At 43.2% G+C, this 27,471-nt stretch overlaps 1 protein-coding gene across 1 annotated transcript in view; it reads left to right on the forward strand.

Annotated features, from left to right (window-relative positions):
• Nucleotides 1-27,471, forward strand: part of TXNRD3 (thioredoxin reductase 3) — a 44,430-nt gene that overhangs the window by 11,804 nt on the left and 5,155 nt on the right. Inside the window, exons 4-15 of the mRNA XM_038770734.1 lie at nucleotides 3,199-3,306; nucleotides 4,497-4,569; nucleotides 8,830-8,949; nucleotides 12,796-12,938; nucleotides 15,288-15,403; nucleotides 15,549-15,774; nucleotides 16,616-16,708; nucleotides 20,546-20,622; nucleotides 22,666-22,822; nucleotides 23,438-23,545; nucleotides 24,701-24,796; nucleotides 26,284-26,418. Of these exons, the coding sequence (XP_038626662.1) occupies nucleotides 3,199-3,306; nucleotides 4,497-4,569; nucleotides 8,830-8,949; nucleotides 12,796-12,938; nucleotides 15,288-15,403; nucleotides 15,549-15,774; nucleotides 16,616-16,708; nucleotides 20,546-20,622; nucleotides 22,666-22,822; nucleotides 23,438-23,545; nucleotides 24,701-24,796; nucleotides 26,284-26,418 (1,452 nt within the window). The remainder of the gene's footprint in view (nucleotides 1-3,198; nucleotides 3,307-4,496; nucleotides 4,570-8,829; nucleotides 8,950-12,795; nucleotides 12,939-15,287; nucleotides 15,404-15,548; nucleotides 15,775-16,615; nucleotides 16,709-20,545; nucleotides 20,623-22,665; nucleotides 22,823-23,437; nucleotides 23,546-24,700; nucleotides 24,797-26,283; nucleotides 26,419-27,471) is intronic.

The following is a 27,471-nucleotide window of genomic DNA, read 5'->3' on the forward strand; positions in this document are numbered from 1 at the left end:
TAGGAGGGGGTGAAGTGATGGAGAGCCTTGAAGCTGAGAGTGAGGAGTTTTTGCCTGATGCGTAGGTTGATTGGTAGCCACTGGAGAGTTTTGAGGAGGGGAGAAACATGCCCGGAGCGTTTCTGCTCAAAGGTGATCCGGGCAGCAGCGTGAAGTATAGATTGAAGTGGGGAGAGACAGGAGGATGGGAGATCAGAGAGGAGGCTGATGCAGTAATACAGTCGGGATAGGATGAGAGATTGAACGAGCAGGGTAGCGGTTTGGTTGGAGAGGAAAGGGTGGATCTTGGCGATGTTACGGAGGTGAGACCGGCAGGTCTTGGTGATGGATTGGATGTGAGGGGTGAACAAGAGAGCGGAGTCGAGGATGACATCAAGGTTGCGGGCTTGTGAGACAGGAAGGATGGTAGTGCCGTCAACAGTGATGGGAAAGTTAGGGAGAGGGCAGGGTTTGGGAGGGAAGATAAGGAGTTCAGTCTTGGACATATTGAGTTTTAGATGGCGAGCAGACATCCAGATGGAGATGTCTTGAAGGCAGGAGGAGATACGAGCCTGGAGGGAGGGAGAGAAAGCAGGGGCAGAGATGTAGATTTGGGTGTCATCAGCATAGAGATGATAGTTGAAGCCATGGGAGCGAATGAGTTCACCAAGGGAGTGAGTGTAGATAGAGAACAGAAGGGGACCAAGAACTGACCCTTGAGGAACCCCTACAGTAAGGGGATGGGAGGGGGAGGAAGAGCCTGTAAAAGAGACTGAGAATGAACAGCCAGAGATATAAGAGGAGAACTAGGAGAGGACAGAGTCTGTGAAGCCAAGGTTGGATAGCGTGTTGAGGAGAAGGGGGTGGTCCACAGTGTCGAAGGCAGCTGAGAGGTCGAGGAGGATTAGGATAGAGTAGGAGCCGTTGCATTTTGCAAGCAGGAGGTCATTGGTGACCTTTGAGAGGGCAGTTTCCATGGAATGTAGGGGATGGAAGCCAGATTGGAGGGGGTCGAGGAGAGAGTTGGCGTTGATGACAGCAGCATGAAGTCTGGAGTGGAGAGAGACGAGTCAGGGAGACCAGTGAAGAGGCTGAGGCTCAGTAGTCAACCTGGGATTTGGCAATTGCCTGGCCCAACATGGTGACTGCTTGGATGAAGAGCCAGGGCTGGTTCTAGGAATTGTTGTGGAGGAAAAACTGACAGTATTTGGGGGGCAAGCCAAAATGAGGGGAGGAGTCAACGCTAATGCCTTGGTTAATGGACTTCAGAGAAGGGAAGGATTTTTTTAATGGTATTTGTTAAGCGCTTATTGTGTGCCAGGCACTGTACTAAGCCCTGGGGTAGATACAAGATGATCAGGATGGATACAGTCCCTGGCCCACAAAGGGCTCACAGTCGTAATCACCATTTTACGGATGAGGTAACTGAGGCACAGACAAGTTAAGTGACTTGCCCAAGGTCACATGGCAGAGCTGGGATTAGAACCCAGGTCCCCTGACTCCCAGGCATGGGCTCTTTCCATGGTGTTGTCAACTGTGACAGGAAAGTTAGGTGGACATCTCTAGCCCTTTTTCCAGTCCTGTATTTCTTCTTGTCTCCAGGAGTTATTTACCTAAAATTTAATAGATCTAAAACTGAATTAATCAAACACTTCCTCATCAATTTCCACTTCTGCCCAGGGCCCCATGCTCATGAGCTTGAAGTCATCTATGATTCCTCTCTGCTTCGTACCCTGCATCCAATATGTCACCAAGATCTGCCTATTCTTCCTCAGTAATGTTTCACAGGTTCACCCCTTCCAATCTATGCCGCAGCACCACTCCAACACCAAGAGTAGCAGATAACAAAACGAGGGATAATCCTTATGGTACAACATGTGGAGTGGGTTGTTGATCCCACATCAGTTTCTTCAGCTACACTTCCACACTTGTAACGTCTCAGTAGAGAGAGAGAGTGTGTGTGTGTGTGTGTGTGTGTGTGTGTGTGTGTGTGTGTGTCTTCTACCTCTTTTGAACTCTCCCAAGAGCAAAGTAAATCCTATTGTTTGATATGTTTGTAAAATTCTTATGGGTACTTGTGGATCCATGTTTGCAGTTCCACCAGCATTGCCTCCTCACCCCATGCCATGGACAGCTTCTCGTTTCTATTCTGAGAGAGTTCCCTGAAGTTGGTACAGTGAATTAGTAGTATTGTGAAGGAGCACATGTTCATGGGTTTAATGTGAACCCAATTTTACATAGAAAAACCTACAGGGTCAGTTCTATAATGTGGGAGTTGTGTTCAGTCAATCAGTGGTATTTATTTAGCACCTACTGTGTGCATAGCACTGTACTAAGCACTTGGGAGAGTACAACAGAGTTGGTAGACAAATTCCCTGCCCACAATGAGCTTACAGTCTAGGTAAGACAGACATTAATATAAATAAATAATTTATTGATAGGTACATATGAGCTATGGGGCTAATAACAAATGACCAAATGGCGCAGATCCAAGTGCTTAGGTGACACATAAGGGAAAGGGAGTAGGGGAAAACATGGCTTAATTAGGGAAGGATTTTTGGCGGAGATGTGCTTTTATCAAGGCTTTGAAGGTGGGGAGAGTGGTGGCCTGTCATATTTGAAGGGAGAGGGAGGATATGGACAAAGGGGTGGCTGTGAGGTAGATGAGCTCAATCAATCAATCATATTTATTGAGCACTTACTATGTGCAAGGCACTGCTTGGGAGAGTACAACACAAAATAAGAGACATTCCCTGTCCACAATGACCTTACAGTCTAGAGGGAAGAGATTTGAGGTACAGGACGTTGGCGTTAGATGAAGAAAGAGTACAGGTTGGGTTGTAGTAGGAAATCAACAAGGTAAGGTAGGAGGGGACGAGCTGATTGTTTTAAAGCTGAGGATAAGGAGTTTCTGTTTGATGTGGATTGACTGGGGGTTTTTTTGTTGGAAGTCTGATTTTTGACATCAAACTGAGTATGCTTAACGCTGTTACACTTTGCACTACAATACCTGACTTAATAGAAACACAAGCATATTAACTGTTTATTGCAAGTCCTGCTTATTTGTTTTTTCAGGTCAACCATTAAACTTGCTGATTTTTGCTTGGTTAATTAAAATTCGGTATGGCTGAGTTGGGAATGGCTATTCGGGGTAGAAATGGATTAGTTCATAGGAAAAACGGAAATGTACCCTTGCTAATCTGTACATCAAAATTACAGGCTCATCAGAATGGCTTATTACAGAAGCTACTAGAAGATGAAACTGTGTCTTATGAATATGATCTTATTGTTATTGGTGGTGGTTCTGGTGGACTTGCATGCTCTAAGGTATGAAACAATTTTCTTTTTATCCAAATCACAGAAGCATCCCATCTGTAGCTCTTCTTTCATAATGATTTTTGTATTTGTTAAGCATTTACTATGTTCCAAGCACTGTATTAAGTGCTAGGGTTGGTACAAGATAACCGGATTGAACACAGTCCCTCTCCCACATGGGGCTCACAGACTAAGTAAGAGGGAGAACATGTATTGAATCCCCATTTTACAGATGAGGGAACTGAGGCACAGAGAAGTTAAGTGACTTGCCTAAAGTCACACAGCAGGCAAGTGGCAGGGCTGGGATTAGAATCAATCAGTCCCGGTCCTCTGACATCCAGACCCATGCTCTGTCCTTCTGTTTGTGTACCCCGTGGCTTAAATTTAGTCATTCCGTGAGTTTATTGATTAGTCAAATGCTTTGATGATCAATCAATTGTATTTATTGAGCGCTTACTGTGTGCAGAGCACTGTACTGAGCGCTTGGGAAGTACAAGTTGGCAACATATAGAGACAGTCCCTACCCAACAGTGGGCTCACAGTCTAAAAGTCTCAGTCTGATGCTGTTAATCTAAATCTGTACCTCCGTAGTTTTAATTTTTTTTTAAAGCGTGGCCACATACAAATGCAGAACCACATAATTGGTCTATTCACAGGAATGAATTTGACATGCCTGTTCAGTTCTGTCAGAATGTGTGTGTGTTCACTCCATTTTGGCTAGAGCGTGATAGGAAATTGGGCAATGTTCATTTCACAATACAAGCCTGTTTGGATACAGTACACCACCATGTCAGAAAAACTGGCTTGTGTAACAGCATTAGACACCCTGAATACTACAGTATGAGCTTTACTTAATATGGAGTTTTGCGATAACACAACTGTTGCACTGTAGGAGATCTGGGTGAAATAAACACTATTAGTCATTCTGAATTTGCAGTCAGTGTCATAGATTGATTACATTTTCTGCATCTACTTTTTAAAGAAACTTACAGTGTACTCTTCCTTGCCCCTGAGTGTTTATTTTGTCTAAGAAATGAAGGCATATGCAACCTCAACACTTCTAAGATTTCTCTAAAATCTGTTTTGTTTCTGAAGCCATTTTTGGGAGCTGAGCTATAGCCATCTGCTAGCTTGCAGATTGACAGAAACAGCTTTTAGATAGGCGTCTATGTTTTTTTTTGTTTTTGTTTTTGTTTTTCCAGGAAGCTGCTACTCTGGGAAAGAAGGTTATGGTGCTAGATTATGTTGTGCCATCACCTGTAGGCACATCCTGGGGTAAAGTGTTTTTAATACTTTATTTGTACTGTAGTGTATTTGATGTTAATCTTAATTCTAATTTCTGAACTGGCAACAGGAAACAGTGAGGTGACCATTATTCAGTCTGTTCCCCTCCCGGGGGAAGCCACACCAGATCCAGTTGCCACCTGGCCTTGGTTTCCCCTAGGGCCTTCCACTGATTGGCATTGAGTCTTGGTGATATGGAAGCTGGAAAGATCAGAATGTTTTCAGACCCTCCTTTTGGCAGAGGCTGTGGGCCCAGAGAGGCCCTGGTCTGAACGAAATACCCTGGCCCACAGAAAAGCATTACACTCCCAGAAGTGGGAGAAGAGCACAAACCAATCAGTTTGGGATCTGGGAAGCTACTGGGGTTTGAGCAGACTGGCAACCGGCTCTAAAATTCCTGGAACAAAGACAACAAATTGATTAGCTCACTGTTTCTGCCTTCCTGTGACACAATCATCTTGCCTGACTTGTCTTGGATATTATCTTTCAATCTGGGTCTAATTTTTAGAGTCATAACTTCAATATGACTTTAATCACCTTACTTCTTTCTCAAGTCAGTCAAGAATGCCCTTATTTAGAGTTTGTGGTGTATCATACAAGGTGCTGGTGAAGATACAAAAAGACTTGCAGAAGGCACGTTTCATTCCCCCAAGGAGTTTATAGTCTAAGAAAGGGGAGATGGCCCTCAACTCTCAAGAACAGTAAAGAATTAAGAAAACCTGCAAAAATAATATCCAGGCTTCTATTTGATCCCCATTCTGGGGACAGTGGGAGTAAAGGGAGTCAACAGACTTCCTCAGTAGAGCGGGGTTCTGTGGCAATTCAACCAATTTGTAGGGCAGTTAGTGCTAACCAAGGCCAGCCTCTCCCATCCTTCCCTCCTCGTGGTCACAGTCAGGTGTTCATGCAAGCATACACGCATTTGCGTGTGTGCACGCGCGCGCACACACACACACACACACACACACACACACACACACACACACACACAGAGTTTCTTACACTTACAGCCCCACTTCTGAGACAGCCTGATGTTTGCCCAGGCACATCTCCCCCGGAGTTAGTGAGGTATGCCTTCTTGCCTCCATTTTAGGATGGTCAGGTATACCTCTCCCTGGAGCCCTGCATTGGCCCAGAGCAGGCTAGTGGAACCCAGTAGGAGATGAGTAGACTTAAACTGCATGCCCCTCCCTTGCACCCTATTTGCTTCCCCAGTGTCCTTGGCTGCACTAGATCACGGGATGAAGTAAGAAGGCTAAGTATGCAATTTAAATGTTTATTTCAGTTTTCTCTCCTGACGGAGCCAGGGTCATAGAGTAGGCATTTTAAAAGTGCCTCATCTCCCTTTTAACTAGATGGCCCCGCAGTGCCAGCAAAAATTTAATGGCTTGGATTGGCTGGACCCCAAACTTTTAATTCCTATTGGTCTTGGGTTGGACCTCAAAAATCTGTTGTGCCTGGCTCTCTTTTTCCTTCCACTGCCAAATGAGTCAAGTATGCAAGTCTTCCCAGGACAGACAAGCACAGTCAACTTCCCCGGACACAGACATGCTCAGAAGCATCCTGAGAGATGAACACGTGGGTGAACACATTCTTTCTCCCTGCCCCAAAATGATGAGGATATGGACGTGTCCAAACCCGTCTCAAGAAAGAGACAGGCACGCACATTCACACCCTGAATTCGAGCTACACACTGAAGCAGATAGACCTGTACATTCAGATGAGCAGAAGATCTAGCCACATACCTTATTGTAGTAGTAATAGTATTTGTTAAGTGCTTACTGTGTGCAAAACACTGTACTAAGCTCTGGGCAAGAAGCCACAGGGGAGAATTCATAATAATAATTATTATGTTATTTGTTAAGTGCTCACTAGGTGCCAGGCACTGTTCTAAGCCACAGTCCCTGGCCCTCAAAGGGCTCACAACCTAAGTATAAAAGAGGGGAGAGGAAACTGGTGATAAACACATAAGGAAAGATGAAACAGAAGAAGCACTGAGACCTATTAGGTGTTTGGAGTAACCTTCTGGGATCTGTAGCACCATTAGAATGACCAGAAGGTTTCTCTAAGCATCCAGTAGATCTCAGTGTTTCTATGTTAGCTGATGCAGATCCCACAAGATATTTTTTTTTTGGAAAGCATGGGAGGGTGCCAAAGCAACCCTTAGATGTATTTATATCCTTAAAATTACACCAAAACTTGGGAGTCCTTTTTGGGTTACCTGGCTTCTCTTTTATTTTGGATTTTTCTCTCTGTGTTTAGTGTTTTAATCAGAAATTGTACTAAGAAATGTTTTGGACCCAAGTTAGAATTTAGCAAAAAGAACCAAATGAAAGAGGAAACCCAGGAGTGAGAAAATGTGGGAAAAAGAATGATGATGATGATGGTATTTAAGCGCTTACAATATGCCATGCACTGTTCTAAGCACTGGAAAATCAGATTACATTCACTCCACTAGAGACTCTTGAAAGGCAGAATGAACTTGTCAGCATAAGCCAACACCCACTTCTCCTCACTCATTCTTGTCATTGCTGTCTGACACCTCTACCCGTTGCCCTCACCACTTCCAGATGTTTAACTCTTTGAAACCATCTGTCCCCTCACCTCCCTCATCTCTTGCTATTAATGACCTGGCCTCCTACTTTATTGAGAAAATCAAAGCTATCAGGTGTGATCTCCCTAAAATCTCCCCTGCCCCTCCCCAGACCCACCCTCCCTCCTGCTCCTCCGTCAACTCTCCCATCTTCCCTAGTAGTATATCAGGAGGAGATCTCAATCCACCCCCTCCACCTGTGCATCCTATACCATCCCTTCACACCTTAGCAAAACACTTGCCCCTTCCTTTCTTCCCTCCCTAACCTCCATCTTCAACTGTTCACTCTCCTGTGGCTTCCTTCCCCACTGCTTCCAAACATGCCTTCATCTCCCCTATCCTAAAAGAACCCCTCACTTGACCCCTCAGCTCCCTCAATTTATCACCCCATCTCCCTCTTATCATTCCTTTCCAAACTCCTGAGTGAGTTGTCTACACCTGCTGTCTCAAGTTCCTTTCCTCATTTAAGACACATTCCCTGCCCACAACGACCTTACAGTCTAGAGGGGAAGACAGGCAATAATATAAAGTATGGATTTGTACATAAGTGCTGTGGGACTGAGGGTGGGAGTGGTGAATAAAGGGAGCAAATCAGGGCGAAGAAGAAGGAAGTGGGAGGAAAGGAAACGAGGGCTTAGGGAAGGCTTCTTGGAGCTCTGCCTTCTATAAGGATTTGAAGGTGGAGAGATGAATTTAAAGATATGCACTTTTAAGTACCATGGGGTTGGGAATGGAGCGAATATTAAATGCCCAGAGGTCACAGATCTAAGTGCTTTTATGACACAGAAGGGAGAGTGAGCCAGGAAAAAGAGGGTTTAATATCTGAGAAGACAGGATCACAGATCATCAGTTTCTGGATTGAGATCACGAGTCACCAACATCAAGGCAGCCATGGGAGAAAGCATAGACATGTGTAGTGGGAGAAATGTTTTAAAGATGTGACAAATGAAAACCTAAGATGAAGTGGTAAACTACACTGTTGAGGGGCAGCAACAAAAGATAGACCAACCTTGCATTTGAGCAGTTTTGAAGATTTGTGATTTAGAGCAGTTTGTGAAGATTGCGACAGAAGGGAAATGATAGGCATTGTGGATAGTGATAATAGTAGAAATGGTATTTATTGAACATTTGCTTTAAGCTAAGCATAGAACTAAGTAATTGTGGTATTTTTTAAGTGCTTACTATGCGTTAAGGCCTGGGGTAGATGCTAGGTTGAGTTCGGAGGCATTCTAGTAAATAGCAAAGATTGATTTTTACATGCAAAAAGTGTAGAAAGGATTATCAGTCATGCATTGGTTTTACCGACCAGGGCCAAGATTGTACTGGTAAAATTTCATTACTAACATTATCTGATTAACATCTGATATCCAAAGGACAGTGTGCTTGTGCAAGTATGCTTGCGCTCTCTCTCTCTCTCTCTCTCTCTCTCTCTCTCTCTCTCTCTCTCTCTCTCTCTCTCTCTCTCGTGGAAATGCATTATGGTGTGTCGGCCAAATGTATGTTCTCATAATTTACCATTAATACTAGGCTGTATCCAAAAATTATGTTCTTCTCATTTTAGCTTTTTTTGTGTGTTAAGGATTTGGAGCTTAATATTTTACTGGAGGGTATGTGTGCACATATAATGGAAGACTCTAATAGAATATCATCTTTTTTAGGTCTTGGAGGCACTTGTGTAAATGTAGGCTGTATTCCTAAGAAACTGATGCATCAAGCTGCATTACTGGGACAGGCATTACAAGACTCAAGGAAATTTGGCTGGGAATATGAACAGCAAGGTAGGAAATGGCGGGTAAAAATATAAGGGTAAAAGAGGGCAGATTGAATTCCATGCAAGTGGTCTATTCCCTGACATATTGGTTTGGTGTCAAATTATTTTACTTTTGGCACAAAATGTTCCCATCAGTCAGCTCTCATTCCCAAATCTACCTGTCCAGCCATGACCTCTTTCCTTCTCTGCAGCCTCTCATATCCTCTTTCCTTCAGGACATCTTTACTTGGGTGTCCTGCCGCCATCTCAAACTTAACAAGTCCAAAGCAGAAGTTCTCACCTTCCCACCCCTGTCCTCCCCTTGACTTTCCTATCAACATAGACAATGCCACCATCCTCCCTATCTCACAAGCCTTTCACATGGACGTTACCTTCGACACTCATCTCTCACACTTAATCTGCCACAAGTTCCTGTTGGTCCTTCCTTCAAAGCACCTCTAGTATCCACCCTTTCCTCTCCATTCGGACTGCTAAAATGTTGATCCATGCATTTATTGTCTTCTCCCTTGACTACTACCTCAGCCTTCTCGCCGGCCTCCCTGCTTCCTGCCTCTCCACTCCCCGGTCCATACTTGCTCTGCTGCCCAATCAATCAATCAATCGTATTTACTGAGCACTTACTGTGTGCAGAGCACTGTACTAAGTGCTTGGGAAGTACAAGTTGGCAACATATAGAGACGGTCCCTACCCAACAGTGGGCTCACAGTCTAGAAGGGGGAGACAGAGAACAAAACCAAACATATTAACAAAATAAAATAAATAGAATAGATATGTACAAGTAAAATAAATAAATAAATAGAGTAATAAATGTGTATAGATCATTTTTCTAAAAAAAAAGCATTTAGTCATTCATTCATTTGTATTTATTGAGCACTTACTGTGTGCATAGCACTGTACTAAGCACTTGGGAAGTACAAGTCCATATCTCCCCACTCCTCAGATCCCTCCAGTGGTTGCCTGCCCACCTCTGTATCAAACAGAAACTCATCACCATCCACTTTAAGGCACTCAGTCCTCAGCCCTCCATCCCCTGCTACCTTACCTCATTGATCTCCAGCTACTTCCCAGCCCACCCACTCCGCTCCTCTAAAACTAACCTACTCTCTGCACCTTGATCTCTTCTTTCTCGCTACTCACCTCTTGCCCACATCCTTGTTCAGGCCTGGAACTCCCACTCCCTTCGTATCTGACAGACCATCACTCTCCCCACCTTCAAAATCCTCCTAAAATCACATCTTCCCTAAGAGGCCTTCCCCAACTAAGCCCTCATTTTGCCTATCTGCCCTCCCCTCTGCAGCAACTATGCACTTTACTGTATAACTCTTAAGCACTTTGATGCTTAATATGATGCTTTGATATCATCATGTCGTCCGCCCCACAGCAGTTTATGTAAATATCCTTGTACTCTACTGTTTCCCGTATCTGAAATTTATTTTAATCAATCAATCATTGCTATTTATTGAATGCTTACTGTGTGCAGAGCACTATACTAACTACTTGGGAGAGTACGATACAACAGAGTCCGTCCCCCCCCCCCCCCAAACTGTTAAGCACATCATGGGCAGGGAATGTGTCCTCTAATTCTGTTATACTCTCCCAAGTGCTTAGTACAGTCCTCTGCACATAGTAAACACTCAGTAAATATCATTGATTGATTACTCTCCCAAGCACTTAGTACAGTGCTCTCCACACTGTAAGGGCTCAGTAAATACCATTGATTTTCACCTTGCCCCACGAGTAGCACACGCAGTACCTTCAAGTGTTGCTGGAAGTTGCCCCCAAAATGCTGATGTAATGTGATTTAATGTGATGTAATGGTGATTTTTTTTTGTTTTTAATTAAAAAAAAGTGTGAGTGCAGCCCTGTATTGTACAGGGATGTATAAACAGAACTGCCACAAAGCCTTGCAAATTTTTTAATGTACTCACCTCTAAAAACAGCAAGTGAAAACATTTCTCTCACTGAACCAAATGCCGGTTGCTCAGTTTCCAAAGTTGAATAGTTCTGGATTTTCTCCACAAGGTCCAAGTTTGTTAAATCCTCGTCCATTCACCTGGGCAGGGTTGCCAACTGCAAAGTGATTTAAAAAAAAAAAACAAATGGTATGAATAAACATTATTGATTTTTACACTTTTTTTACTGAAGGGAAATTGGGCATTGGTTGTGACATCTGTTTGGTCCATGGCTTGGTGATGCTAAGTGCCCAGCAGACAAAAGTAGAATTCTGCAGGGCCTGCAAATGTGGGGGAAGGGAGGGGCTTTGGGATAGCTAGAAATTGTCTAGAATCCCCAGGTCTCCCCTCCATCTCTGCTTGCCATCTTCTGCCACAGTGGTCTCGAGTGGCAGCCCCTTGGTCCCTCTCTCAGGCAATCTGACAGGTTTGGGAAGAAGGAGGAGAGAGGAGGAGGATGGGAAAGAGGACTGGGGGTAGAGAAGGGAGAAAGAAAAGATGAAGAAGAGAGGGAGAAAAAAAGGGAAGGGTGAAAGGAGTAAAGGGTCAGAAGGAAAAAGAAGGAAGGGTAGGGAAAAGTGGAAAAGGATTTCCTTTCCCCTTCTTCCCCTTCGCACCTTCCTCCCACTCCACACCCTGGTGCATTATTTGAAAAACTGGGTGAAGATGGAGAAGCCAGGAACCTGTAAGGTGTGACCCAAGAAGGGGAACCTAATGGTCCATGTCGCAGGGAGGAGGAGACAGCAGGTAGCTTTCCTACCCTTAGGCTGGTGCTGCAGTCACTGTTGACTGACCAGAGAGAATAAGGCAGAATCAGTGGCATATGGGATTCCCCACTGTGCACTTCAGGCAGTGGCATTGTTCATTATCTGTCATTGGTCCAGTACTTGACACCTAGTAAGTGCTTAACAAATACCATAGTAATAATTATTGGTCCAGGAGTAGGGATCTGCACGGAGAATCCAGCGTGTACAGTGTGGTGCATAAAGCTGCACTGCAGAGCAAGGAATTCCTCTTGCCTCTATGGTGTGGCAGCAGCCCGGATGTTGCAATATTTTTATTTCTGGTTGGCAACCCTGTACCTGGGGTTGTTTGTAAGTACTCTTGGCTTATTTCCATGGTCAGAAAAACCTGCAGAAATTGTAAGATTCCCATTTTACTCAACACTGACCCATCTGTTCCTTGAGAACAGTCAGTGTCCCTTCACAACTTGGAGAGGAAGAAAACCTTGGAGATGCTTTTAGAGGAAAGCAATGAAGATTAAAGGGTTGAGAACGGAATTTTCAGAAAAGACTAGAGGGATTGGGAATAGTCTATAGAAAAGAAGAGGGAAGGTTTCTTTAGTACAGACACTTTCATTTTGTACTCTGGCATTTTGAGAAAAGGCACTGGCCAGAGATTCGGGTGGAGGCTGTTTAATCCTGCCATACTACATCCAGCCTGCAAAGAGACTGTAAAATCATTGTGGGCAGGGAATGTGTCTACCAACTCTGTTGTATTGTACTCTCCCAAGCTCTTAGTACAGTCCTGTGCACACAATAAGTGCTCAATAAATACCACTGAGTGATTGATCTGGGAGCAAGAGTTTTGTTTTGGGGGAAGACAGAGTTTTCGTATATCCTAAAGGAAGGGATGGGAGGATACTTGTTTCTTTCAGAACTCTCTCTTTTACACATAAATCCTCCACAATGGGAAAAGACACGATACATGATACTTGCTTTGTGTATACTATAAAGACACAAACATTAATGAAGTTTGTTGCTACCATAACATTGTTTTGTCCCCAATCACCTACTAATCTGTGACTCTCAGAAGTGATATGCAGTAGTTTCTGTTTGTGTACTGCTAAAAACAAGTTCAATTTTTTTTTTTCAAACGAGAGTTTTACTGTTTTCTTTCAGTTAAGCACAATTGGAAAACCATGACCGAAGCAATTCAGAATTACATTGGCTCTTTAAATTGGGGTTACAGAGTAACTTTGAGAGAGAAAGCTGTGACTTATTCCAATTCCTTTGGAGAATTTGTTGATCATCATAAAATAAAGGTACATGCACGGTTCATTTTATCTCCATTTTATTTCGACTACTGCTTGAGAAGAAGCATGACCTACTAAAAACAGTATGGGAATCAGAGGACCTGGGTTCTAATCTCAGCTCTGCCGATTGCCTGTTGTGCTACTTCAGGCAAGTCACTTAATTTCTTTGCGTTTGTTTCCTCAACTGTAACATGGGGATTCAATCCATACCTTTTCTCTCTCCTACTTGGAGTGCGAGCCCCATGTGGGACAGGGACTGCATTCGATCTGACTGAGTTGTATCTAGCCCAGTACTTAGAACAGTACGTGACGCATAGTAAGCCTTAAATACCAGAGTTATTACTATTTATAGCTCTTTAAAATATACTGCTGTGCGTCCTCTTACATAGTTTTTAACATCCTATTTAGCTGTTTTCCCAATTGTTACTTAACCCCACTACTTCACAGAGTCAGAAAGTGGCTGAGGTGGAGAACAGCGCTGGAGCCAGAAATCCAGTCTCTCTCTCCATGCCCACCTGAAAGCAATGTGGCATAATCCCAGGGCCTCCTATAGCCAGCCCCAATCAACTCAACTTTACTTCATTGGTGAAGAGGTGGCTTAGCCATCTTCCAGGAAGATACTCTAATTTGTATATCTGTATACCTATATATAATGATATTTGTTAGGTGCTAACTATATGCTGACCATTAAGCGCTGGGGCAGATAATCAGATCCCACATGAGGCTCTCATTTGAAGAAGGAAGGTATCGAATCACCATTTTGCAGACGAGAGAACTGAGTTACAGAGAAGTTAAGTAACTCGCCAAGGTTACATAGCAGACAGTGGGCAGAGCCTGGATGAGTACCACATCCTCTGACCTGTCTAGGCTTGTGCTCTTTCCACGAGGCCACACTTATATGCATACTCAAGCAAGACAGCTGCTCTCCCTCAGTGGGCACTCTACTTCCCAACTACTCTTTCTTCATTCTCCAACTCCTCTCTCTGAGTGAAGCTCAATCTGATCTTTATATGTCTGTGATATTTTTACTGTCATTTTTTTCAAGAATCATTGTAGGTTCAACTAAATGATTTGAGTTATTATCTGTCGCCTTTTACATTTGATCAAATCGCTAGTTAAATGAACTCCTTTTTGTTGAGTCACAGATCAGACTTTTCTTCCACTGGGTCATAGGACAAAGAGTTTGAAAAACACCAGAATAAGCAGTTTCAAAAGGCCAAAGAGAAAACAGTGTGGTCTTGTGGAAAGAACATAATAATAATAATAATAATAATAATAATAATAATAATAATAATAATAGCATTTATTAAGTGCTTACTATGTTCAAAGCACTGTTCTAAGCGCTGGGGAGGTTACAAGGTGATCAGGTTATCCCACGGGGGGCTCACGGTCTTAACCCCCATTTTACAGATGAAGAAACTGAGGCACAGAGAAGGTAAGTGACTTGCCCAAGGTCACACAGCAGGCATTGGCGGAGCCAGAATTTGAACCCGTGACCTCTGACTCCAAAGCCCGGGCTCTTTCCACTGAGCCACGCTGGGAGTCAGGAGATCTGGGCTCTAATCCCAACTCTGCCTCTTCCCTTCTGTGTGACTTTGGGCATGCCACTTAACTAATCTGTGCTTGAGTTTCCTCATCTATAAAATGGGGATGTGTAATACCTGTTCTCCCTCCTATGGTGAGCCCCATGTGGGAGAGGGACTGTGTCCGAACTGACTGTATTGTATCTACCCAAGGTTTAGTACAGTGCTTGGCACATAGGAAGTGCTAAACAAATACTACAATTATTAGAAAACATTTTGCATTGGTTAGTTCTTCTAAAGATCTTAAAGTGTTTTCTAGGCATTTGTTATGTTTCTAGGCATGTGTCTTAGTAAGGAAGAGAAGATGACTGTGAGTCCTATGTGGGATAGGGACTGTGTCTGACCTGATTAACTTTATCTGTCCTGCCACTTAGAACAGTGTGTGGCACATAGTAAGTGCTTAACAAATACCATAATAATAATGATAGTAAAAATGGCAAAACCCGTCTTAAGAATTCTATGCCCATTGTAGTAAAGGAGGCCTGGGTTAAATGGGCCAGCCTGTCCCACCTCCATTTCACAGGTGAGAAAATGGAAACACAGAGAGACGGTTAACCTAATCAATCTTAGTATTCAGATTATTTCAGTATTAACTACTCTCTCCTGATAGCTGTTTGTCATACTGTGCTTAATATTGTTTCGAAACTTGTTTGTATATTTGTGAAGTTGGTGTGGTTTTTTTGTTGTTGGCTGAAGGGTTTTGTGACAGGAGGCAAGCATGATTTGTTTTTCATTACTAGTTGAATCCCTGTAAGTTTGTCTTTCTGTTTTCCAGGCAACCAATAGGAAAGGGCAGGAAACCTTTCATACTGCATCAAAATTTGTCGTAGCAACAGGTGAAAGGCCTCGATATTTAGGGATTCCAGGAGATAAGGAATACTGTATTACTAGGTAAGATCAAATCTTAATCCTTTTTTGTTTACAATCTTTGTATATTGAGACAAATGGGGAAACCTACAAAACCAGATGGTTGTGAACATTAACTTAGAGTATGTATTGCATTATTTTTCTTTTTCCCTCTCCCTGCCCCTTCTAGTGATGACCTCTTCTCTCTACCTTATTGCCCTGGCAAGACACTAGTTGTGGGCGCCTCATATGTTGCTCTGGAATGTGCAGGATTTCTTGCTGGCATTGGTTTAGATGTCACAGTTATGGTACGCTCCATCCTTCTCCGTGGCTTTGATCAAGAAATGGCAGAGAAAGTAGGTGCCTACATGGAACTGCATGGCGTTAAATTCATCAGGAAATTTGTGCCTGTTTTGGTAAGCTCTTAAGAGAATTGTCTTTTTTTTGCCTCCTTTTCAATGTGTATTCCTTTCCACACTGTCACAAAAGCTCAGCAGTTTAGGAAAAGCAGGTAGTTGGTAACAAGAATAAAGTCTGCAATCAAAGGATCTTTGGGAGGAAAGAAGGGTCACTGGAACATTTTGTGCTGGGTTTACTTTGTAAACTTTTAATTTGGAAATAGTTTACAAATTGTTCTCCCTCATCAAAAAATCACTACTCTCCTGTAGTTTAATTTTCGACTATTTACATGTGGATTATCCGTTGGTCCTTGTCTCCCACCAGCTGTTTAGTGGGGTCCCGAGGCCTCACACATCCTATGTTTTAACAAAAGATGGAATATAAACTCTACACAAGGAGTTTGTGTCTTCACGCAAATTGACAAATTCCATTCTTAATAATCAAAAAGCACCAAGTACAGAAAATAGATGTTCAAAGTCAGAAACCGTTACTGTTAAAATTGCAGACAGATCAAACCATTTCCATTCAGTTTGTGATGACAGAAATAGGTCTGTGGTCTTGGGCTTATAAAGGACACAAACACAGAGATTTGTGCTCTTTTGGTATTTCAGTTGAGCATAATTTTTCTCTGTCTTTCCCTCACTGTAACCTTAACATTTCCTGCTCTTCTCCCAAAATTGCGTCTTCTCCCAAAATTGCCTCCTCTCCCCCACCCTGCGCCTATCACCTTACATCCAAATCAGGAGAGAAATAAGTGTGTAAGTAAATCATATAGGTGCACTGTCTGCCTCACCGCTACTTTGCATTAGCGAAGGTAAGCAGGTGTCTGTATTACCATATCGTCATTAATTCCTTTAGATTGAACAGCTGGAGAAAGGAACACCTGGAAAATTAAAAATGATTGCCAGATCTACTGAAGGAGAATCTATTATTGAAGAGGAATTTAACACAGTAAGTTTTCATATGTCCTTCACCTTTGAAGAAAATGTTACCGACGGTAAAGTTTACGTAGGAGTGCACATTTTAGACGTAGTCTTTGTGTTGAGTGCTTGTAGCCCTTGGCACAGTTTTCTCTTTTGCCTTCTTGTTTTGCTCAGAGAGCCACTCCTTCCTTGATAACAGTGTGCCATGCTGGTCTAACCTCAGCAATTGATTCCCAGTTTTCAGCTGGGATATGCAACCTTGTCTGAGGCTTTGCTGTACTGTCTTTAAAATGCTTTGTCTGCTTTTCTTGCTTTCAACTTTCCATTTTCAGCTCTCCCTGCAGCAGCTGTTCACTCATTCTCACATATCCCACCCAACTTAGCTGTGCTAAAGTGAGCGTGGCTTCACTGCTAGGAGACTATTTTCCAGAACTTCATTGTTTATGATCTTATTTTGCCATTTGATGGTGAGTCTGGTCCTTAATTGATGTTGATGGAATTGCTCAAGGAGCTGGATGTGATGCTTTAGTGTGGTCCAGGTCATGTGGCCTTAGAGAAGGTTGGATAACTCTTTAGCTCTGTGAAACTTTTTAGTTTGATCTCAAGCCTGATACCACGCTGCCGCCGTACTCTGCCAAACGAGACTAGAGAAGCAGTGTGGTCTAGTGGATAGAGCACGGGCCTGGGAGAACCCAGAACCCAGAAGGACTTGGGTTCTAATTCCGGCTCTGCCACTTGCCCACTTTGTGACCTTGGATAAGTCACTTCACTTCTAGGCCTCAGTTACCTCATCTGTAAAATGGGGATTAAGATTTGTGAGCCCCATGTGGGACAGGTACTATGTCCTATCTGTTTATCTTGTATCTATCAGTGTCTGGTACATAGTAAGCTTTAACAAATGCCATTAAAAAAAAATGATGTGCTGATGACCTTCTTGACTCAGTTCTCCATCTCCTTGTCTGCCATTACTTTGTGCTGTCCGGCTAACGGAATACTGTGACAGCTTTTAGCTGTATTTTTCCAATCTGAATTTTTGGCTGTAATTATTGCTACCCTGGAGCAGGCTGATACATCACCTCAATTTTTTTTCAGACATCATCAGCCTGTAGTGCCTGGCTGATTAAGCGAGACTGTCTACAGTCCTTTGCATTTCCTCGTGGGTTTAGGTCTCTAGAGCGCAGTCATCTGCCTACAGTAATTCTTGAATGACTGTCTCTAGGATAGCACTGGGTTAATGCTCAAAGTCTGTCAAGGCCGGAGGTGCGAAAGCATATTCTAATATTTGCATCCAGGTCTCTCATTGCATCTTCCAGCCTGGCTACATAAAACAAGTTGAATAGGATCGGGCCCCAGTGTGCATCCCTGCTTGGCAATGGCAGTGACTCAAACACTGGCCACCTTTGGCCAGCTGGGTTGTCATGAAGTAGTCTCAGGATTTTGCTGAACTTTCCAGGGCAGCCAAAACTGCTCAGTAGCTTCCATAGCCCAGATCTGCTGATCATAATAGAGCCATGTAAATATAACAAGCCCAGAGGCCCATGGGTCTGAAAGAAATTAGGCTTGGTCTAAAGAATTTTGGTGAAGTAAGCATTTCAGTCAAAATTCGGGTGGCGAGAATCAAGACTGTTTTTCAAGCTATTTTCAAGAGAAACAGCGTGGCCTAGTGCGTAGAGCATGGACCTGGAGTCAGAAGGACCCGGGTTCTATTTCCGGCTCTACCACTTGTCTGCTCTGTGAACTTGGACAAGTCACTTCACTTCTCTCCGTGTTACCTCATCTGACAAATGGGGATTAAGACTGTGAGCCTCATGTGGGACAGGGGCTGTGTCCAACCTGATTTACTTGTATCGATCGCAGCGCTTAGTACAGTGCCTGGCACATAGTAAGTGCTTAATAAGTGCCATTATTATCATTACTATTGCCATTCTATGCATTGTCACTCTGTCGGTAATAAGAGAAGAGAGGGCTAGTGAAAGTTTTGTGGCTTGGTTAATATTTTGCAGGCTGGTTTTGAACCTAATATGCAAGGCTGGTTTCATACAGATTGATTTCCAAGTTATATGCCCAGTGTTCCTAGCATTCATGCTCTACTGTGTCATTCTTGTTGTTGCTATCCTATGACTTTTATATTTATTTTGATGAGTGGAGAGGGCCTTAAATAGGTAGATTAATGCTTATAGGAAAGACAGTGGTGAACCAGTTTTTGAAGGGAATCTATATGGTCAGAGTAGCAGCACCTACACAGCTAAGGCTGAAGATCCAAGAGGGAGCAAAAGCAGAGTGTACACAGCTAAATGAAATTATTTTTTTATTCTTTAAGCAGCAGGTTTTAGAGGCTCATTTTAAATTCAAAGTCAGTTCAAGACTGTCATCTCTATGGGCATGAGTGGGGCAATTGTCCCTTTGGGATTTGGACTAAGGGGGCGAAACCATTAGCAGCACCCCCCACCCCCACCCCCGCCCCACGGTTTTTCAAATTGGGCAGCCTGTGGAGCCAGAAAGGGGCAAAAATGGAGCCAGGAAGGCTCCAGTTCTGGTCCTATGCCTACATAGTGTGGTGATTCCCCTCCAGGTCAGAGCCTCTGGGTCCAGGCTAGAGACTCTTGTTTTCTCCGCACAGGGCCCAGTTGCTATGAGTCATAGGCCCATCTATTCCCCAGTTCCCCTGGGACAATCTGGGAGATGCTCCAGGGGTGAGGTAGGCGTTGGGGTTCTGGTCCTCCTCTGGTGGCTTTTTTACCTCATGGGGATGGTCTTCACTACCCTCCAAGTGGCAACTGGCCAGTCCTAGACTAAGTGCTATAGCCACTTCTATTCAGCCGGTGATGGCAGCGATAGCACAGCAGCAGAAAGTACCTTTTTCCTTTCCTCTCCAGAGCTCCTCCCCCACCCCCTGCCCCATTGCCTTTGTTCTTTCCCTCTTCCCCACTGCCCCCTGCCACCTTTCTCTTATCTCTAAACCCTCTATTTCCCACCTCCATTTTCTCTTTCCTCATCTCATGAAAGTTCTCCCAAATTTGCCTCTATGTTCAAAATGAAAAGTGGCACTCCTAGGTCAGCTGGGTTTGGGAACAATATATGGTGGTATCTGTTAAACGCTTACTAGGTGCTGAGCATTGTTGTAAGCGCTGAGAAATAGTCATGACTGAACTCCTTAAACTCAGCCTATTTCCTGAGAGCTTTCGTAAATCTGTAAAGTCACCTATTTACTGACCGCGCCTAAATCCATACGATCCTCCTGTTTACTGACCGCTTTCGGAAATCTGTCAAATCCTCCTGTTTACTGAGCGCTCGTAAATCCCTAAAACCGTAATGACTGAGCACTTTCGTAACTTTTTAAAATCAGCCCACTTACTGAGCGGTCTCGTAAATCCCTAAAATCAGCCTATTTACTGAACGCTTTCATAAATCCGTCAAATTGTCCTATTTACTGAGCGCTCTCGTAAGTGTTTTGTTGTCTGTCTCCCCCTTCTAGCCTGTGAGCCCGTTGTTGGGTAGGGACTGTCCCTATACGTTGCCGACTTGTACTTCCCAAGCGCTTAGTACAGTGCTCCGCACACAGTAAGCGCTCAATAAATGCGATTGAATGAATGAATGAATGAACAATACAGTATTTTTCATATTTGGATGCCTGTTATGTGTTTTGGCAATATTCATCCCATGCACGATCATTAGGTGCTTTCTTCTTGATGTACTTTTATCAGCAGGCAGATATGAATTATTAATCCTGATCGTCTTGCCCCCTTTTGGGAAATTTGGCTTATAGGCTATTGTGAATATTTTTTTTAAGTACTAAAGGGAATAGTTTTTTGAAAGTATTTGGTTTTTGAGCAGCAGATCTTATTAATATCTCTCCCACGTGTAGATTTTAATAGCAGTTGGTCGAGATGCTTGTACAAAGAAAATTGGCTTGGAGAAGATTGGTGTCAAAGTAAATGAAAAGTAAGTATGTGGGATCATTGAAATTCTATTGACATAGAGCCCATTTTAACTACTTGGAAATACTTGTTTAACCATTAGATCATTAAATTACCTTGAATGTTTTAAGTTTATTTCTAACACACCTAATTGTCTTCATTCCGTCATTGATTGACGGAATGAACTGGTATTCTGTAGTCGTACATGATCATTCTGTCATTGAAATGGGCATTTGCCTACTTGCCACAGGTGCTGAAAAATAGGACCTTTGCTGCTTGGTGAGTATCTTGCTGGGCAGGTGAGTGATTGTGACCATCCATGAACCTGCAGGGAAATTCTGGGGCCAGTCCTTGCTGCCTTGGAAGTGAAGGAACTGGCACTTCCAGACAGTTGTCAGGTGTGCACAGTGTACCCATTAGCTGTTGCTCAGAGCTGTGCAAGGCTACAAATAGCCAGGTCTTCTCTGCCAAGGCTTTGAGGCTGCAGCAGGAAAGAATATCTTGAGACATGGCTCTAAACAGACAACTGGTAGGCATGCATGAGAACCAGCAGGGGGAATATGTCCGTTTTGATACATACAAGTTTCCCTTGCCAACCAAGGCTTTCCGAGCTGTGGCTTTTTAAGTATCCACACTCCATTTTCTGCACCCCGTTTTGGCTTCCCCTGATTTTCTTTAGCTGGAGATAACATCACCTGTCCTTTCAGACCAACCATATCTAGAATTGCATTGTGTTTTCTCTGTCATTGAGTGTGGTTCATAAGCAGCCTGCCTGAAATGGGCTGGGAGTGTCTTCCATAAACTTTAAATTTCACCTGAAGTGATGGAAGGTGAAGGGTCCCAAAGTCACTCTCTTTGACAAGCCTTTGGTAGCAGCTGAGGTTTTGCCAGCCAAGGTCATTTTCAAACTTTCAGCAGAGAAATGGCAGAGTTACATAGGGGAAAGTGCATGGGACTGGGAGTCAAATGATCTGGTTTCTAGTCCCAGCACCTCTGCTGATCTGCTGTGTGACCTCAGACAAGTCCCTTAACCTTTCTGTGCCTCAGTTTCCTTATCTGGAATTTGAGGATGATACCTGCTCATGCTACCTCTTAAATTGTAAGTCCCATTGGGGAACAGGAACTGCCTGATCTGATGAACTTGTATTCCCACCAGCACTTAACACGGTGTGTTCCATAGCACTTAGCACATAGTGTTCCATAATAATAATATGATAATGACTGGCAAGGGAATAGCTGTGTATCAAAAATGGACACTTCCCACTCTTCCTCAGTCGTGCCCAGCAGTTGTTTGTGTATATATTATGATCATTTCTGGGGCTTCAGAGACTGGCCCTGGATGCCTTGAGACTGGTCACATAACTCATCCCTACATTGAGGGAACTGCCTCCCCTTGATTGTGTTTATTGAAATCCTTAACCACTGTCACTCAAGGGCAGCGTTGAGGGGCCATTGCCCCCTGCCAAGTCCGTGACTTGGATCCATGGGGATGAAGCTTTTGGGTTTGCCCCCACCTCACTTTTCTCAGTAAGAAGTGGGCTTGCCAGAAGCTGGGGTCCCACAGGGACTCCTGGCCATGGCTCTCCCATCCCTGGCTGTGAGCCAGGGACAGACTCCCAGCCAAGCACTTACCATTTTCCATGCGTGTCCTCCAAGCCCTTTGTGTGTCTGCATTTCTCCCTCTTCCACCCTGTGTGTATGCCTGCTAGCCGCCTCCCTTTCGCCATCCAGCCCCTCTACCCCCATGTGGGTATGTTTCTTTTCCAATGCCCTACCCCATGTTTGTCCCTGCACTGGGGATGAAAAGCTGGCACCCCAGCTTCGACTTCATAGGGAAAAGAGCCGGGCAAATGCCAGGAAGCATCAGGTGCAAGGAGCTGAAGGAAACCATTTCCGGGGCTTTGAAAGTTGTATTTCCCTACTGGTTAATGTTTATCTTAATACTTAGAATGAACTTAGATGATGGTGTGCCTGTGAGGGAAGAGAGCCTGAGTTGCTTGGAAAGAGCCACATGTCTTGGTTCTTATTCAGTTGATGTGAGATCAGTCATGCTTCTCTTTTCAAATAGGAATGGGAAAATTCCAGTAAGTGATGAAGAGCAAACCAATGTCCCTTATGTTTATGCTATTGGGGATATTTTGGAGGGTAAACTAGAGCTCACTCCAGTTGCCATACAGGCAGGCAAGCTACTAGCTCGAAGGCTTTTTGGAGGATATTCTGAAAAGGTAAGCTCAGTTGTGAGAAAAACTGGACTAATTACTTAAGCCCAAAATGTTATTTTTATTTATCGGCATTTCTCCCTTTAATAATTGGCTGCAAGTTTGAAATGACCTTCTTGATGGGAAGAGGGTATTCTAACTGCAGGATAGGTTTGGAAAATGTAATTATCTTAATAACAAGCATGGCCTTGGTCCCACCAGTTAGTGTGTGAGGGGGATGGGGAAAGGCCAAATGTCAGGAACTGGGAAGGGTAGCAAGGCACGAGAAGGTTGTTAAGGGCCTATTTGAGAGCAGAGTGTGAGAAAAGACCCCCGGACAGCACAGAACAGGCATGAAGGAAGAGCTTGCAAAGCAGCTGAGAGGGTGTGAGGAGGGGGCCCTGAGCATTTGCTGAGAAAAGGTAAGGAGGAAGAGAACAGAGCAAAGGAAAGCCATGAATAGGCACAGAGAAGAAAAAGCCAAGATCTTCAGGTGCAGGTATCAGCACTATTACAAATTCTCCCAAATAGAATTTATAAATTTAGCTTTATTAAACTTGAATTTAATTTTTCTGAAGTCCATCTACCCAGAGCTTTCACTGCTAGAGGCCTTAAACGCCGTGTGTCTCCTTTTTTTTTTAGTGTGATTATAACAATGTTCCAACTACAGTGTTTACTCCTTTGGAGTATGGTTGCTGTGGAATGTCTGAAGAAAGAGCCATTGAACAACACAGAAAAGATAATCTAGAGGTAAAGTTTTGATTTTTGTTCAGCATTGCAAGCAAGATGTACCTTGTATTTTATAAACCCATGCCTGACTTGCTGTAGAAGTAAAGGGCATTTGTATAAAGGGGATGGAAACTGGAAGAGGATAGGTTTCAGAGAACTATCTGGCCAAAAAACCAGTACCTTGGGGATTTTCAGCCCAACCCGGAAGCTCTCAGGCCTCAGAGATCTGGAGTGAGTGAGTCCATCTCAGAAAGTTGTAGGGGGTCATCACCCCCAAGACGTTGGCACTCGTAATCTGAGAATTAGTGAAAGAAACAATGACTTTCTAAGACACACCTCCAACATATTTTGATCCACAATTTTTAATAGTGGAACATGGGATGGGAAAGAAATATGTTAGTAGTGAGGTTTGTGTGTGTTTTTTGTTTTTTTTTTGTGTGTGTGTGTAAAGGTAGCAAATGTTTTTTCATATTCTTTTTGCCTATTCCTCCTACTTCCAGTATTCTAACATTGTCATTATGAGGCTTGGTAGGCAACGAGGTTTGGTGTGACCAAAGATTAAGAAGGATCCCATAGTAATTCCGGAGGAAAGATGGGGGACAGCATGGACCTGGAATTATTGGGCTGGTAAATAATTGGTTGCAGGAGTAGGATAAGAATGTGGTGCCCGAGGCACTTGCCACAGGCATCTAATTGAAAGGAGTGCAAACCCAATGCCGCACCCTCCCCTTCTGCTGCCACCACAGCCACTGTCACCTCCCTGTCCCACAGCACCACTTCCTGCTTTAGGAATAGAAGATCGCAAGGAAGTGAGACAAGGAAACCCAACATAATAAATGAGGTAGAAACAACTCGCTCTGGCAGCTGATTATCATCTTGAGGGTTGAGTGTGTCCCCATTTTGAGAGGAGGGGTCCCTGGCAAGGGCCGGGGTAATCGTTGAAGTTAGCATACTGTCAGAAAGGAAAGCAGCTCTGCCCTGGCATATTTTTTACCTTGGTTCATCAGTACAGACAGTCCCCAACAAAGGAATTGTAAATTCAGAAGTGAGCATATTAGTGTACTTGACCATAGACTGAAAAGTTGGATCATAGAGTGAAGTTTAAGCCAAAAGAGAATAACTGTTAATACATTCATCTCTCTTTCTGTTTTCATAATCTCCATTCACTTCTTCCAGATATATCACACATTGTTCTGGCCGCTCGAGTGGACGGTAGCTGAAAGAGACAATAATACTTGCTACGCAAAGATAATTTGCAATAAACTTGATAATGTACGTATTGTAATCGAAAGGTAACACATTGTAACCATTAAAACATAGCTTTCATTTGTGCAATGCGAATGTTGTTTTAGAAATGAGTATTGTATATAACATGAGCGGTTGGCTTGCAGATGAGTTTTTTGGTACAAAAGTAGAAATCATTTCTGATCTGTGGCGATGCTTCATTAAATCAATGTTCGTCATCCAATTAAGGTGAATGTCCAACAGGTTGAGTAACAAATTAGACCTGAGGTTTCATAATGCCCTGTGATTGCCATCTTCAATCTGAACTACTATTTTTTTTTTCTTGACAGTAGAGTTGTCATTTCTAAGATGCTCAAACTCACTGTTATGGAAGTAAGGTTATGAAGGTTTGTTGCCAGCTTAGAAAACTCAAGTTTGTTTGTTTATTGTTTGTTTCTAAGAAGACTGAACATGGTTTCAAGATAGAAGGCTATTCTTCTTATTATTATTTTCATCATCATTATCCCAACTTGACTCATCATCAGCTTCCTCACACACCTCTCTCACATCCAGTCTCTTTCCTCTCCGAGCTTGGAGAGCTTGACTCGGCAGCTTGGTCATTTTTCTTAAATGGTGTACTGCGTATGCCTCCCCACTCCTCAAAAACCTCCAACCAATGCTTGCCCATTATTCTCCCTCAGCCAGCCTTGCTTCCGTCCTTCCCTTTTATAATTGGACAGACTGCAGCCCTCCCTATCTTCAAAGCCTTTCTGAAATCAGCTCTTACCTCTAGGAGGCCTTCCCCAATTAATTTCCCATTTCCCCACCTTATATCTCCCAACAGCCACTAAAGTCCTCCTGGGCTACTTAAGTATTTTTAACCCCCTGAGGCCCTTATGCGCATATCTTATATCCTCTGTTAGTTCCTCCTACCTGTTAATTATTTTAGTGTCTGTGTCCCCCACTACACTGTGAGCTCCTTGAGGGCAATTTTCATGGCAAAATTTTCTGAGACTAGAATGCTAGGTGTAGGTGTATATACAAGCAGTGTGCAAGTTCTTGTAAGCCTCTCCTATTTCACGCACCTGGATGTGGTCCTAATGGAGACCAGTGGTTTAAACTCTGCTTAGTTAATTAAAGAACAAGGCTCTCCTTGTCCTGTAACACATCCTCATTTTCAGTAACTTTGAATGATGAACACAATCACTGAGATTGGCTGCCAGATTTTGCTTCTATTTTCTAGACTTTGAGGATAATTCTAAATTTGATAATTCTAAATTTTATGCCATTGTGATGAATTCTTTCTTGCATTTTATTTTTAGCAATCTGGGTACACATTTACTCAATGTGCGTTTACTGCCTGTTTTAACTGATTTACGGCATCTCAAATTTCATGATTTTTCTAAATTCCAAAGTAAGATTATTAGTACTGTAATAAATATAAACTTGACCCATACACTGCAGACATTCTTACTATATTCAATCAGTCATCTGAACTCTGTTTTTTGTTTCTTTTTTTTATTATCTGTAAAAAGGATCGGGTGATAGGATTTCATGTTCTTGGACCCAATGCGGGTGAAGTTACCCAAGGCTTTGCTGCTGCGATGAAATGTGGTCTCACCAAACAGTTGCTCGATGACACTATTGGTATCCATCCAACATGTGGTGAGGTAAGAGAAACAGACCAGATCTTTGACCCATTCCAAGCAAGACTTGAAAAATTGCTACACTAATTGCTGGTCAAATTTCTTAATCTGCAGTAAAATATGTGCTTTATCAGCTCTTAGCAGAGAACTCCAAGTCTGACCAGGTGCTTCTGCCCTGGCTGGAAGGAGCTGTTGGTGCCATGGTGATTAAGGGAAGGGAAGGTGTAGAGATGAAGCTAGTTTGTAGGATGAGCAGTAGTAAGCAGGGGAGTGTGGGAGGTGATGGATACACACGGTTAGGGATAGCGACTAAAAGCTACACCAGTGGGGAGAGCTCACATTTAACCAATTAAAAGGTGGTGTCTGATGACTCGTATTCATGCCGGTCCCAAAGATGTTTGAGGGTTAGGGTGGCAACCCCCAAGTACATTAGTTGATCTATCTTGAATAACTTTTCTGGACTTTGGATTTTAGTTTGATTAGGTTTTAATCAGAGATCTTTGGGGGAAAATATTTTGAAATCCAATTGGCAATTAATAAATTAAGTAGTTTAGAGAGAAGGCAGGAGAGTCACAGACCTGAATAGAAAGTAAATACAAAATCATTTGACTTAAAATATTAACCCAAACAGCGTCTGTTAGTAAGTCTCTTGAGGTATAGAGAAAAAGCTAATCAGCTCATTCGGTTTCAGGATGCCAGTTAGGCTACCTGGTATGAGGTGCTGGATGTAGTTAACATTCTGTTTGGCAAAATTCTGTTCTGAGAGTGACAAAGGAAGAACAGGGCCTGGACTTCCCTCGAGGCTTTTACATTTGAATGGAAGAGATAGGACAACCCACATACCCCAAAATGCAAACATAAAATATAAAACACAAGTGGCAAAAACATAATTTACAGAGAGATATACAAGCACATCTCGAATTACTACCACTCCGGGGTTATGACCTCTCCTATTTGGCAACAATCGTCTGTACACCTGGCCCTGATATCACATCCATCGATGGTACCGAAAATACCCTTTCTCAGCAGCTCTCCTGCCACTTTCCCTCCCCCTGAATACTCCCTTCATTTCCCTAC

This window comes from Tachyglossus aculeatus, chromosome X2 (assembly GCF_015852505.1).
Source record: "Tachyglossus aculeatus isolate mTacAcu1 chromosome X2, mTacAcu1.pri, whole genome shotgun sequence".
Classification (NCBI taxonomy): domain Eukaryota; kingdom Metazoa; phylum Chordata; class Mammalia; order Monotremata; family Tachyglossidae; genus Tachyglossus; species Tachyglossus aculeatus.